Source organism: Talpa europaea (assembly GCF_964194135.1).
Source record: "Talpa europaea genome assembly, chromosome: 8".
Lineage (NCBI taxonomy): Eukaryota > Metazoa > Chordata > Mammalia > Eulipotyphla > Talpidae > Talpa > Talpa europaea.
The window spans coordinates 111,700,672-111,715,003 of NC_140075.1; the positions used below are offsets into that span (position 1 = coordinate 111,700,672).

At 41.9% G+C, this 14,332-nt stretch overlaps 1 protein-coding gene across 1 annotated transcript in view; it reads right to left on the reverse strand.

Moving 5' to 3' along the window:
* The window catches only part of TTLL5 (tubulin tyrosine ligase like 5), a gene marked incomplete at both ends in the record, with an annotated part of 184,253 nt that overhangs the window by 7,001 nt on the left and 162,920 nt on the right, over positions 1 to 14,332 (reverse strand). The window contains one exon of the mRNA XM_084241198.1: positions 11,776 to 11,971. Within this exon, the coding sequence (XP_084097324.1) occupies positions 11,776 to 11,971 (196 nt within the window). The remainder of the gene's footprint in view (positions 1 to 11,775; positions 11,972 to 14,332) is intronic.

Here is a 14,332-nt window from a genome sequence, read left to right on the forward strand (position 1 = left end):
ATAAGTTGAATCTAATGCTGTTTCTTTTCTTTCATGTGTTTACAAGACATTTATACCTTCGGACAAACATGCTACTGATGTACTCAGATATTTTTTTATTCGTTTTGTCGTGGTATTATTCTTTCTAATCCTCTCATTAGCAACTGTGAACAAATTATTTTGCATGTAATTTTTGACTGACTAAATAAGTAAGCATTTTAAAAATGTATCTAATTAATACTTTAGGAACCTTAAACTTCTACAACACTGTTAAAAATATTAGCTTCACCAATTTCTGCTTCCGGCACAGGAAGTTTAACTAATCATAACACTTTATATACTAAGGTTAAAGACAACAAATAACAGGAGAGATTTGCATGCCCATCTTCACTGAAACATTATTCACAGTAGCTAAGATGTGGAAGTAATCTGAGTGCCCACCGGTGGTTGACTGGATAAAAAAAATGTATATAATTGTATGTACAATGGACTATTACTCAACTATAAAAAAAAAAGTCCTGTCACATGCTACAGCATGGGTGAACCTTTAGGACTTTATGCTAAATAAAACAAAGCAGTCACAAAGTAACAAATGCTGCATGATTCCACTTATATATGGTATCAAGAGTACATAAATTCAGTCACATAAAGTAGAACAGTTGCTGGGAACTGGGTGAAGAGGACACGGGAAGCTGTTCAACGAGTAGAGTTTCAACCATGCAAGATGGAAATGGTCCAGTGATCTGCAGTACAGCAACATGCATCCAGTTGACAATACTCTTCTGTACACTTAAGTGATAAGTGGATAAATTTATGTTATGTGGTTTTTACCACAATGAAACTTGTCATGTATTTTTTATCACAAGTGGCTACAATGGTGGGCTATCTCACCCCAGTTAGTGTACACAGTGTTCAAAACTCCAAAAATCCTAAAAAGTAATACATAATAGGAGCAATAATTTTTTATTGAGCTCTAAGCACTTTACATGTTATTATCTCATTTAATCCTCTTGGCCATTTGACTGGGTCTCATCTCTCCATATAGAGGAAGAAACGAAGGCACAAAAAATGCCCATAACTTACCCATGATGACACAACTACTAAGCAGTAAGCTGGGATCCACACGCACAGAGGAATCTGATTTCAGAACCCCACTAAATGATCCTACCTTTCTTATATATGTTAGGCTGACTCCCTTTTATTTATTTAATTTAAAAGATTTATTTATTTATTTATACAAGCACTGGGTATAGTCAGAAGTGTGGGAGGGTGAGAGAATTCACCAGAGCCAGAGTGGGGAGCAGAACAGGCAGACAGACAGAGGACACTGCTGAGGGGAGCAGCAGGCAGCAGGAGAGGTCTGCGCGCCATGTGGGACCCTCGCCGGCGGCCGGGGATTGAACCGGCGCTGCAGAGGCTGCGGGCAGCTTCGCAGCCCAGAGCTCAACCGCTGCACCACCAGGGAGGCCCGTGACTCCCTTTTAAAGCAAATCCATTGAAATCAAATCTCCCATCCTAAAGTAAATCCAAAACAAATCCAGCACAGCAGTGTGTTCAATTTTCATCAAATGTATTTAAAAAAACTTTGTTGCTAATTTTAAAAGTTAAAGTATGCGTCATGGCAGTATATATGTACAGGCCAGTAATATCAAAAGATCAGCAGAGACTTCAGTTTGAGAGCCATGATCAGAAAGATAATTCATAAGCTCATTTTCAGTTGACTTTCTTAATCTTTTATTTGCTAGTAGTTTTAGGGAATCATTTACGCATCAGGACTCTTGTGCTCCTACTGAAACAGGACTATAGCAGAGCTACAGCTGTCCAGAGAACAGTGCCCAATAGAGGACAGGTTCTGCTGCCTTATAGAGGGCAGGTCTGTGGTTTCTTCACTCATGCACACAATTGCTAGACCACTCAAGCTCAGGGAACAGAAATGGGGTTTATTTAACAAACAGGGAAACAGAGTCTACGGCCATGAGTGGCAGGCTGCCTCACCCCAGTTAGTGTACACAGTGTCCAGAAATCTTAAACAAAAGGCTGCTCATCCAAGATGGTATTGGAGCTCACAGCATGTTGGCAAGCAGTGGGCCAGGATCCAACTTACTGCAGCCACAGCTACAGTCAGATAGACAGCACCGGACACCGGACCAGAAAACAATAGAGAGCAGCAGCACCAGGAGGTGGTGCTGGATGATCAACAGCTCTCAGAAGGTGACCAGGACACAGAGTGCCTGTCACCCATCAAAAGTGCTGGACAGCACTGGCCAGTAGTGCCATTGGCATTCAGCTCTTTGTGAGTTGTTGGCTCACACCAACAACATTGGCATTCAGCTCTTTGTGAGTTGTTGGCTCACACCAACAACAAACAGCTCTTTGAGACATCCAGCTTGAGGCCTGATAATCCTTTCAGAGATAGGAAGTGGCTCCTGACTTCTGCAAACCTCTGTGGCTTCTTTTCTTCTTTTGGAGGGTGGCTGCTGGATGCTTCTGAGAGGATCCAGGCTGAGAAACCAATGTCCAGCCTAAGCGAATAAGTCCAAGCTAGCAGGTCTCAAAGCTGCACTCAGGAGTGCAGCTGTCCGAGCAAGTCTGAAGTCTTGTCCAAGTGAGTGTCTCTTCCCAGCTGGTTTCTGCCACAGCCTGTAGATTCTTTCCAGGTCCCCCCAACCTGTCTGATTGGACAGGTTTCCTCCCTATGGCCAATTGGACCATTTACCCATCAGCTCATAGCTCACACCTGATCGGTCCATTCTATGATCCAGAAACCAAATCTGCAGCCCTCTCCACTGCCTGCATCTGGAGGAGACACAGCATTGGAGCTGGCCCTGTGGGGTGATGGGGGCTGCATTCCCTGGTGATGTGGTAGGGGAACCATTGCCATCTGCCATCCAACCACTGCTGTCTTCTGCCAGCAGACTGAGCCCTGCTGGGGCCACTGATGGTGGGCAGTAAAATGCTTAACACCTACTGCCCACCACTGGCTGCTGCATGCACTGCCTGCAAGCAGTGCTCTGGGGCCAAGAACTGGAGCCCCAAGGAGGGGCTCCGTTTCTGTGTCTGTATCTTACTCCCCCTGATCAGTCAGATGAAATAATTAGACAAGACAATCTCTAAGTTCCCTTGAAATGTTAAATTCAAAGTTTGTAAGGGTAGGGTAAGTGAAAAATTATCAGGCTTTTCTGCCCTCCCGCCATTAGGATTGATGATGGATCCTTGCGGTCCTGAATGCATGCCTGATGGCGGGCACCTGGAATAGGGTGTGGGCATATGTAGATGGGATTTCACCTGGCTAAGACTGGGCTTATAAGGGTGGCATCACGGGGACGCTATCAGAAGCAAGGAGAACGAAAGAACAGAACAGCAGAGAAGCAGAGGCCATCAGAGAAGGCCGGTGAGCCCAGAAAGAGTGAAGACTTGCCGGGGGCTGGGAGGCCTGCCAGCCTCCCCACTCCCTGGGACCCCTGCCTGCTGTGTACCTGGTAAATCCAAATAAAAGCCTGCAAAAGCCACCAAGGACTCCAGGACTCCTCCTTCACCCTGTCTGCTTGGGTCATAGAAAACCTGCACTGTGCTCATTTCTGCCACTACAGTAAATATCCAACTTATCTGTTTTCAAATGTACACTGCCTTCTTTGGCTCAGAATCCATGTGGCTGTCCCACTGTGCCTCTTTTCCAGCCCTTGCTGTCATGTATTTGTTAAGCTGCTTGTAGTGGCTGCATCTATCTCAGGATGAGGGGCTTTCTGTTTAAAGATGAAGCCTTTCATCATCTCACAAAGTTACTGCTGTGAGTCTTGTGTGTATTCACAAACAGAAACAAACCACAGGTCCCAGAGTGAGGGGAGGAAATGAAAATTGGTGAATGAGGCAGTTGTAGCAAATCCTTACTTTAAGGATAAACAACAAAGAAGATGAAGCCCGAGCAGTTGGTAAGTGAACACAGAGATGCTTCTCTCTCAACATAACTACAACCAGGCAGAGTTCTGAGTGTCTTTTATATTTTCCTTTATGGGTATGGAGCAGGATAAGCAGCAGGAAGAACAAAACAACTGGAACGCCTTGTTTGATGATCAATGTGTGAAACAAGAAGAAAAGGAAGTGTCACGTCTGTTAAGGGGGAGAGTGACAGAAAAGGCTTTGGAATTCTCACACCTGGTTTGAGTAGTCGCAAACAGATAACTGTGTGACCATGTGTAAGTTACTTGAACTCTTTGAGCATCAGTTTCCCCATCAGCAGACAGAGCTAATGCTACATCTAGCACATTGTAGGCATTTGCTATCTGTCCATTTCCTTGCCCTCACCTTCCTCCCTCCAAGATTCCAGAGGAACACGATTCTAGCTCAGAAAACAAGCTGATGGTAACAAAAGGACTTCCATCACTAGTAGTAATGACTCAGAGGAATGAACTGATGTCTACGTTGTAATAATGCATCAGTAATCATATTTCTATGAAAATGAAAAAGCAAGTGTAAGAAACATGGAATTACCCAGGCTCCTCTGGCCTCCCGCTGCCAATCTCTGTGGCTGCGACCTGCAGCTTTATTTTCCTCCCAGGTTCCATTACCCACATGTGATACTGTGTTATTGTAATGAAGTGCTTAGGCGTGTGAGCATGGGCACACGCACCAAGATACCCGGACCGATGAGCTGGAGATCATGGGGTAACTGGGAAGTTAGACTGTTGCCTGCCTGCTGGACTGCCTGTGTATCCGGTCCCCTGCTTCAGCATTAAAGGCTGTGTTAGATATACCTGATGTTCCAAGATTCTTTTCCATTTGCCCGAATCAAAAGTGATCCTGCCTGGCCTGGGATGGTTACACAACAGCAAGCATCATATTAATCATGAAAAATACCTGTGGTATTCCCACTTGTATAGGAAATACCTGTCATGCTTCCTAGATGTCGTCTGAAAAACACCTATCACAGAAATAAAATTAAAAGAGTATGACCAGTAACAATAGCAGGGTTGAAAGGACAAAGTGATAATTGAAGAGGTAATTTCTGTTATTACTAACAAGCCACACAAATGCTCCAAATCTCTAACTTCTACCATGTATTTCACAATACTCTGTGGCCAGTCGTTCCTGATTATATTGCTAAAAAATAAAAGTTCAAGGAAGGGTAAAATATGGGTCTTTTTTTTAAAGATTTATTTATTTTTATACAAGAACTGGGGTTGTAAGGTAAGGAAAGTATATCAGGCTTTACTGCCCTCCCGCCATTAGGATAGATGAAGGAATCCTGAATGCATGCCTGATGGCGGGCACCTGAAGTGGGTACACCTGGGCTGAGAGACTGAGTTTATAAGGGCAGCATCACGGGGACGCCAGCAGAAGCCAAGAACGAACAGAAGCCGAGAGAACACGAGGCCAGAGAGCCCTGATAGAGTGAAGACTTGCTGGGGGCTGGGAGGTCTGCCAGCCTCCCGGCCCCTCAGCACTCCTGCCTGCCATATGCCTGGTAAATCTAAATAAAAGACCTGCAAAAGCCACTGAGGACTCGACTCCTCCTTTACCTGGTCTGCTGGATCAGAAAACCTGCACTGTGTTATTCCTGCCCCTACAGGGGTACAGGCCAGATGCATGGGAGGGTAAGAGGATTCACCGGAGACAGAGCGGGGAACAGAACAGGCAGACTGACTGAAAGACACTGCTGAGGGGAGCAGCGGGCGAGACAGGAGAGGTCTGCTGAGCCATGTGAGATTCTCGCCTGCCGGAATCGAACCCGTGCTGCAGAGGCTGCGGACAGCTTCACAGTGCGGTGTTCAACTGCCGGCGCCGCCAGGGAGGCCCTAATATGGGTCTTTCTAAGATTTTTAATTTCAAGAACAGCTATGAAGATATTTCTTTAATTAAGACTCTTAAGTGGGATAAAGTCTAGACCAGAGTTTACAAGTGTTTAGTAAACCTTTTCTTTTGACATAGTACATATGAATAGAAGTCATGCAGATACCCAAGAATAATTTCTCTTAAAATTCTTTCTTTTTAAATTCAAATTTACAGGTGTCAATAAATACTTGTTGAATGTATGAACTGCAACTTGAAATTTACATAATAATATGTCTAACTACTATTTATTGAATGTTTAAATATCCTGTCAGGGAGGTGGCACATTAACATGGAAGCTAAAAGCTTGGATCCTGGAGGCTGACAAACCTCGCTTCAAATCCCGGCTCTTCCATTTTCTGTGTGTGTAACCCTGAGAAAATCACTTAAATGATGCTTTGCTTTTTCTTCTGTAAAACAGAGCTGCCAAGAGGGCAGTTGTGAAAGATTCAATGAGACCACAGAAATAACATTCCTGGTTAGTGCCTGATACATGGTAACAGCCTGAGGATTACAATCCCAAGGAAAATCCATACAATTATATGACCACCTCCAGGTGAGAGAGGAGCAAACTGAGTTCAAATGAGTTTGAATAACCTGTCCCAGGGCCAAGATCTAACCCGAGGACGAGCTGACTCCCAAAGCTGTCCAAAGGGCCTAGTTCCAATTGTGCTTGTCCGAAGTGCCTACCTCCAAAATGGTTAGCTGCAGTTTAAACATGTATTATTCAGGTTTGCAACGTATTTTTATTAGGTAAGAAGAGTTTGATTTGGCAAAACCCACTACATCAGAGAGTCACAGGGAAATGAATAATAATGGTAACAATTTTTAAAGCTGGGAGCTAAGTTTTATATGAATTTCTGATAATGGTCAGGGAAAAAATAAAATAGAAAAACAACAATAAAATGAACCAAACCAAAACAACACCCCCAGCCCAACCTTCCTCAGGATTTTCTCTCAGAAAGACACAGAAAGACTCTCCAGGCAAAGGGAGCCTGTTTGCTTGCTTTGTGCCATGCTGAGGAGCCAGCATGTTATTGCTGGCTGCCTGAAAAAGTCCGGGTGCCTGCTGAATCTCTCTTTCCTTCCCCTCCCCCACAACACAAACACACAGCAGCTGAAGACTTGGAGCAACAGTGTTCACTCAGCAGAGGGGCAGAATTTTTCTAGACACATGCAATGAAATTTAGGAGCAGAATAACAAGACTTGGCTGGGTTTATGTGGGAATCCCTTCCACACCTGGTGAGGTGCGTGTGCACACACGCACCCAGCAAGACGCTAAGGCCACTCAAGACATCATTAGCAAGCTGAAGGACCTCTTGAGGTGAACGCACAGCTGCCCCAGGCCCTGCTTGTTCCAGCGACATTACTAGGTTAGCTGGTGAGACTGGGTAGGACAGGAAGGGAGAGTAAAGAAGATGGAGTGGGAGGGTACGAGGAGTTAGGAGGTAGTCCTCGCCAGTGCTGAGTTTCCTTGCCATGTTGAAAATTAAGTCCACTAAAAATGGAAGGGCTGTGGAAAGAGGATGGAATCCGTGAAAATTAAGATGTACTTGAAACCTCTCCTCGCCTCCTTTGTTGTTAAAAGAAATTTCAGCAGTTCTGCCTTGACCTTCAACATACCCTTACCTTTTCTGCTTTGGGGGCTTTTTTTCCAGTCTGGATGAGGCAGAGCAGAGTGTGGGAGGGAAGGAGAGGGGGTTGGGGGCAGAAGTGTAACAAAGGATCACTTTAAAAGAAACTACTGAGTAATCACTCTGTCCCTGGCCAAGAATAACATCAGCTCAGTGTCGGCAATTAGAATCAGGTCAGTTGGGCCTCACAGCAGCCAGCTCTCCTCACGGACCCCTGCGTGGAGGGCTACGTATGCATGTGATGTCACCAGCAGTCACTGCTGCCCAAGGAAGTCCCCAACTCGCTGAAAGGAGAGTTTTTAACCTTCTCATTCAGGAGCAGGACACTGGGACGAGAAGGAAGTGGGACGCAATGGGGGAACTAGAGAGAAGGCACAGGGGTACCCTAGAAGATTCATTTCACCATCCCTGGACTATCACAATTCTAGGATTTCTCCAGTCATCCTGGAACTCATGTTAAATGAATTAATATACATACAGCAGCTGGAACAGTGTTTGGAGGAGAGTTTAGGTGCTTACTGAGTGTTGCTATTATTATTTAAGCAAAGGGGGGCGGGTGGAACTGTCCTATTACTTATCTCTTGTCCATCCTAAAACTTGAATCCTGGGAGCAGCGATTGCTAAGGAGAATGTACCCAGATAAGAAGAACTCGCAAGGAGGTTTTCATATTTGGAAAACTTATTCATAAGGAGACTGTGTGAGATGGAGCGAAAAAGATGGAAACATAGTTCCTATAAAAATATGGTTTCCTGAAGCTTTAGAAGGCAACACTAAGTTTAACAAGTCCAGTGTCTCTTACAAAGGACAGAAACAAAGAGGAGATGTTGCTAATCTCTTTCCCTCTAGCTCACTGGTTCCCAAAGTGTGGTTCCCAGAAGAGCTACATTAGGACCACCTGGAAATTTGTTGGAAATGAAAACACTTCAGCCCCATCCCAAACCTGCTGAATCAGAAATGGTGTAGGGGAAGCAAGGGGTGTTTTACAGGTTCTCCAAGAGGTTCTGCTGCTCAAAAGCAAAGGTCTGCAAACTAAGGCTTGCAGGCCAAATCCTGCCTGTAGCCCATTTTTATAAATAGTTCTATTGGAAAACTGCCACATTCATTCATTTACATATTGTCTATGGCTGTTTTCATTGTAGGATGGCAGGGTGAGTAGTAGCTGCCACAGAGACCCTATGGCCTGCTAAGCCTAAAATATTTACATCTGGTCATTTACAGAAAGTTTGACGACCCATACTCTGACTGAGAGCCATGTTTTTTATTTAGTAAGAGCCAGGGGTGGACTAGAGAACCGTGTGTTTTTAAACTTCTAATTTTACCCATCAGCACATAACAGCTCCTACTTCTAATTTTGTCTTATTTTCTTATCAAGCTTCCTATCAAATGAACTGGATACTCCTATTTCCTTGTGTCTGTGTCCCTAGGAATGAATCTCTGTTGATGGCTCTGGGTGACTTCGTCTCATGCCCACATTATAGGACCATTCTTGTGTAGGGGTGAATTCAGTTGACAACTGCTAGATTTATGAGTACACTGCTAGCCAGATGAAGATCAAAGCTTACTCCCCAATGAATGATTAGAAATGCCCACTCCCAAACTCAGAGTTGGCCTTCTTGAAATTAATACCTTCAATAAGGTAGCTAACTGCAGAAAAGGATGGGGAACTTCCTCTGCATGTAAAGCAAGAAAGGTTGTATCACCTTTCCCAAAACATTTTTAGATTACTTGAAAGGCCATGCACATAATTATCATAGTATATTACAAAATGTGATATAATTTAAATATGACATGATATGTTAGAACATAAAACATCAAAGGCTCCTTTAGTGTCCTTTTCCTTTTATCCTGCTATAGATGAATGCTAGGTAAATTAAATTTCACTTCTATCCACTGCTCTCAAACAAGCAATTAGTCAAACTGTTAGTTATATCAGTGGCTACCTACATTCCAGAAAAAATCAATCCAAAGCATAAGGAGTTCACGAGAGAAACCATCGTTATCTGAAAGGTTAACCCAAGGACAGAAATATACAACACACTAAGGGTGCAAACCAAGCTTCCGTCAATAATTTAGTGGTAATTATATTGGTCTGGCCCAGCACAGTTATAAGTTCAGCTAATAAAGAGGCTTAAAATCTAATAGGGCTTTGTTCCTTCTGCGGAGTGATTCTTAATGTCCTTTACAATAAAATGCTCTAAGTTTCTAAGTATTATGCATATTAGAAGATTTAATATCTTATTTGTTATTTTATTAAAGTTACACATGCTTCACAGTAATAAAATTTAGTTTCTTTAGCTCTCCCCCAGAGTCCCGGAACTTCACTCTTACTCATTTTTACATAATTCAACTGTGGATTCGAAGAACAGGAGGAAGAAAACAAAATGATGCTATAAACATATATAAAATTATGATAAATGATTTTCTGTTCCTTCTCCAGGAGACTCAAGGTAACTCCCTTCTTGGGAGTTCTGACTCCTCTGTGAGACAGATATTCTGACAGATTCTAAAAAACATGTTTTCCAGGTACTTCATAGTTCAGTGAAATTACACCAGTATAATCCTCAGTGGGGGAAAAAGTCTACACAAGAATAGCAGTACTCTGAATTTTCAAAGGAATGTGAGATGCTGGAAGCTAATCAAAAGAATAAGAAGGACTTATAAATGAAGCAGTTTCTAAAAGTGAAAATCAGCAAAACTATCTCTCCTTCCTCAAAACATCAAAGTCCTGCAATCACTGACTTTTGTTTTTAATCATCCACCATTTCAAGATATGAAAGCATTAAAAGGGACTAACTGTGTTGATTCAGTCATTGATTATACTCACAAAAGGGAAATAAGGCTATTTATGATGGCTCCAAAATCTAACATTTAATTAATATGGCATTTTCAAGTACTCTGAACAGAATTTTAAAATTTATAGTTTTAAGAAATTACAGCTAAAAAATCCCCTCAGATACATATTTATATTTGAAACTGAGAAAATGAAAATTGCAGAAAAATTCCAAAGACTTTCAAAATGAAGATATTTGTATATGACTGAGGACAGTGTGATCAAAATGAGATACAATATTCTATGCTTTCTGGAAAAAAAGGTTGGATTTTACTCGAGTAAAAATGATCTAAAGAACTACTTCACAAATGTCTGCAGTTATAATTTTCTCAATTATAATAAATTAATATAATTTACAGAATACACGATCACAGATAAAGATGATCAAGTGATAAATGGCACTAAAATAATAAATCTGGATGATAGCTGAAAAGATAACTAAAACTAGAGAGCATAATTTATATCATAATTTAGAGGAAAAAGACAACTTTGGGAAATGCTGCTTCAGTCTTTGGTTGAATATTAATTTTGTACCAACTAATACATACTATGCAGTGTATTTTTATAACAAAAAGCAAAAGACAGTTTATATGCTCCCTACACGATGATCAAATGTCTTCACTTAAGCAAGTATCAGGGAAGCTCATGGAATCATTACCAATTTAGTCCAATAGAACATGCACAACTCATCCTTGTGATCACCCTGAGTCATCAAGAAACGTTAACTCTTTATGGCCTGCCTTTTTTGGTGAAGTCACCCTTTTTCTGTAATTGGGGCCATGACGATATATACTAGTGCAATAAACTTAGACAGTTCCCTTGTATATATGCTCAGGAGTTTCTGTCATTTCTATAGACAACAAGTAGGTAATTCTATTTCATTAGGGCATAAATTCTAAAACAGCAAGGATTTTTGTGTGTACGGTTGTTAAGGCTCCACTATTTACAACAGCGCCTAGCACATGACAGGCACTCAATAAACATTTGTTGAATGAGTAACTGTCAAACCAAAAGACCAACAACTTAACCATTGACTATTTCCTAGAAGACTTAAAAGTTATTTATTCTTCGAAATTCTTGATAGGTCCTGAAGGTTTAATATATGCAATACATAACAACTCTGTGAGGGTAAGGAAGTAGTATATTTGGGGGAAAGAATTCCTTAAAATGTTAGCTTCCAGTTACATGGGAATCAGACCCTCTGGGAAGTTAATGACCTAAAATTATACAACAGAAAAGGTAAATACTTCAATAGAGATTTCTGTGGATAAACACTCAAATGAAAGAAAGAATGCCACAACTCATTTAGCCTCACCTTGCAGCAAAGCCAATGTCAATGACTTCAGAACATTCTTTTTCTGAGTAGATTTTTCAGGAACCATCCAAGCCATGGGGTGTTTATATTAGGAAACTAGTACTATATTTCCCACTGATTTAATCAATTTTCCCCCCTAACCAACAGACAGAAGAATTAGCACATGGAAAAAGCCTTATTTTTAATCACCTGATGCCGGGCTCGACTCTGATCCAGAAGTTGTCTGGACTGAAGTTTTTGTTGTTCAAGTTGCTGCAGGGCAAAATGGAGTTGGTAACTGCCTGCGGTGGGATGATATTTATGCTGAGGGACCACCCCTGTAGCCTTGCTGTACGCGTTGTTCTCTACCTCGCCCTCCCAGGCAAAGCTACCTGTTTGGAGGCTCCTGAAAAGAAAAGAAAGTAAATTACTTAGAGTGGTTGTATGAACAATAAAAAGGGAAGGAGAGAAATAGCTCAGGTATTTTTCCTTTATTGAAATAAACACAGTTTGAAATTAAAAGTAAATTACAAATTGATGGGCCTCTCCCGTGGCGCAGCGGTTGAGCGCTGGGTTGCGAAGCTGCCCGCAGCCTCTGCAGTGCCGGTTCGATCCCCGGCTGCTGGTCGAGGGTCCCACATGGCACACAGACCTCTCCTGCTGCCCGCTGCTCCCCTCAGCAGTGTACTTCGTCAGTCTGCCTGTTCTGTTCCCCGCGCCGACTCTGGTGAATTCTCTCACCCTCCTGCACCTCTGACTGTACCCAGTGCTTGTATAAATAAATAAATAAATCTAAAAAAAAAAAAGTAAACTACAAATTGATTAGATTAATAGGTTATCTAATGCACCCACTGTCTTTGTGTAGCTGCACAAAGACAAAAATATAAAGACGATGTTTGTGCTGTTCTCCGTTCTATTTGTAGCTCCTATTGTGAGGTCTGGGTCATCAGAGAAACTCTGTCTTCATCAGTGTACAACAAATACAGGAGGGTAAGTTAGTTTAAGGCAGAAACAGAGGAACAATCATCTTCTCTAACATCAACTTCAAAAGTATAGGGGTGAATTTTACAGAATTCTTGATTTTTCTTAACCACCCATTAGTGAAGTACCTAAATTTTAAAAATGTGTTTATATTCAAGCTTATGACCCATCATGGAATAACATAACTGGTGTGCGAAGGTACTTTTTTCATTTTTCTAAATTTAGCTGAACTGGGTCCCTAAACCAGGCTCACATTTAGTGTACACACAGGGAAGGTAAAGGGCTCATGCTCTTCAGCACCTGTACCATACTATCTGTGAGAAACTCTGTCCTCCTTGCCCAAATTCTAAAATTTTTAATACTGGTGACTGTATCTGTATACACTGAGTTGAAGTCTTCATAACTATAGGCTCCTACATTTCCCTACTCAGTCCATTTCTTCCAGGTTAAAAAAATAGAGTTTTTCCATTTACTACCACTTCATACCCACTAGGAGGGCTAATATTCAAAACAAAACAGAAGTTAACAAGTGCTGGCAAGCATATGGAGAAGTTAGAACTCTCATGAATTGTTGGTGGGAATATAAAATGGAATAAATGTTCCAGGAAACATTCTGGCAGTCCCTCAAAAAGCTAAATACAGAGTTCCCAAGTGATCTAGCAATTCCGCTCCTAGGTATAAACCCAAAGGAACTGAAAGTAGGGACCTCAGATAGTTGTACACCAATCTTCATGCAGAACTATTCATAATAGCCAAAAGTCAGCCCACATATCCATCAACAGATGAATGGCTAAATACAATATGATGCATACCCATGGTGGAATATTACTCAGCCTTAAAAAGGAAGGAAATTCTGATGCTTGATATAGCATGGATAAACTCTGAAGACATTATGCAAAGTGAAGTATGTCAGTCATAAATGAACACATTATATGATTTCACTTATATGTGTTACCTAGGATAGTCAAATTCATAGACAGAAAGCGTAGTAGTGTTTGCCTGGGGCTGTGGAGATGGGAATGATAATTATTATTTTTTTAAAGATTTATTTATTTTTATACAAGAATTGGGGTAGAGGCCAGAGATGCGGGGTGTGAGAGGATTCACCAGAGACAGAACGGGGAACAGAACAGGCAGACAGACTAAAGCACACTGCTGAGGGGAGCAGCGGGCAAGACAGGAGAGGCCTGTCCCCTCCATGTGGGTTTCTCCCCGGCCAGCCAGGAATCGAACTCGCGCTGCAGTGGCTGGGGACCGCTGCATAGGTTGCGTCTTAACCCCTGTCCCTGTGCCACCAGGGAGGCCTGATAATTATTTTTTAATGGGTACTGAGTTTCAGTTTGTGATGTTGAAAAAGTACTGGAGGTGGCTGGGTTGGTAGTGTTGACCACACTGCATTGTGAATGCAATAAATGCTGTTGAAATAAGTACTGAAACTAGTAAATTTTATGTTATATATATTTTACCACAATTAAACAAATCCACTTATAGAACAGTCATATTTGGCAGTCCTTAATACTTTTGGATATTCTTTTCTGAACCTTCTTTGACTACCCTGCAACTCCCCCGCTCTACCCCCCACCCTCCCCAACACCTTCTTTCGGTACAGTGACCAGAAAATTATACATAGAAGAAACATGAATTACTTCATGTGAACAACCTTGCCCCAAACTGTAGCTGATGGGGCTTAGAGAAATGAAATAATGCCTGATTTAAGAAAACAGTCATAATCATTTAAATCATTTTGTTATTTTCCTTGTAAATTTCCTTTGGTGTTAATGCTTAT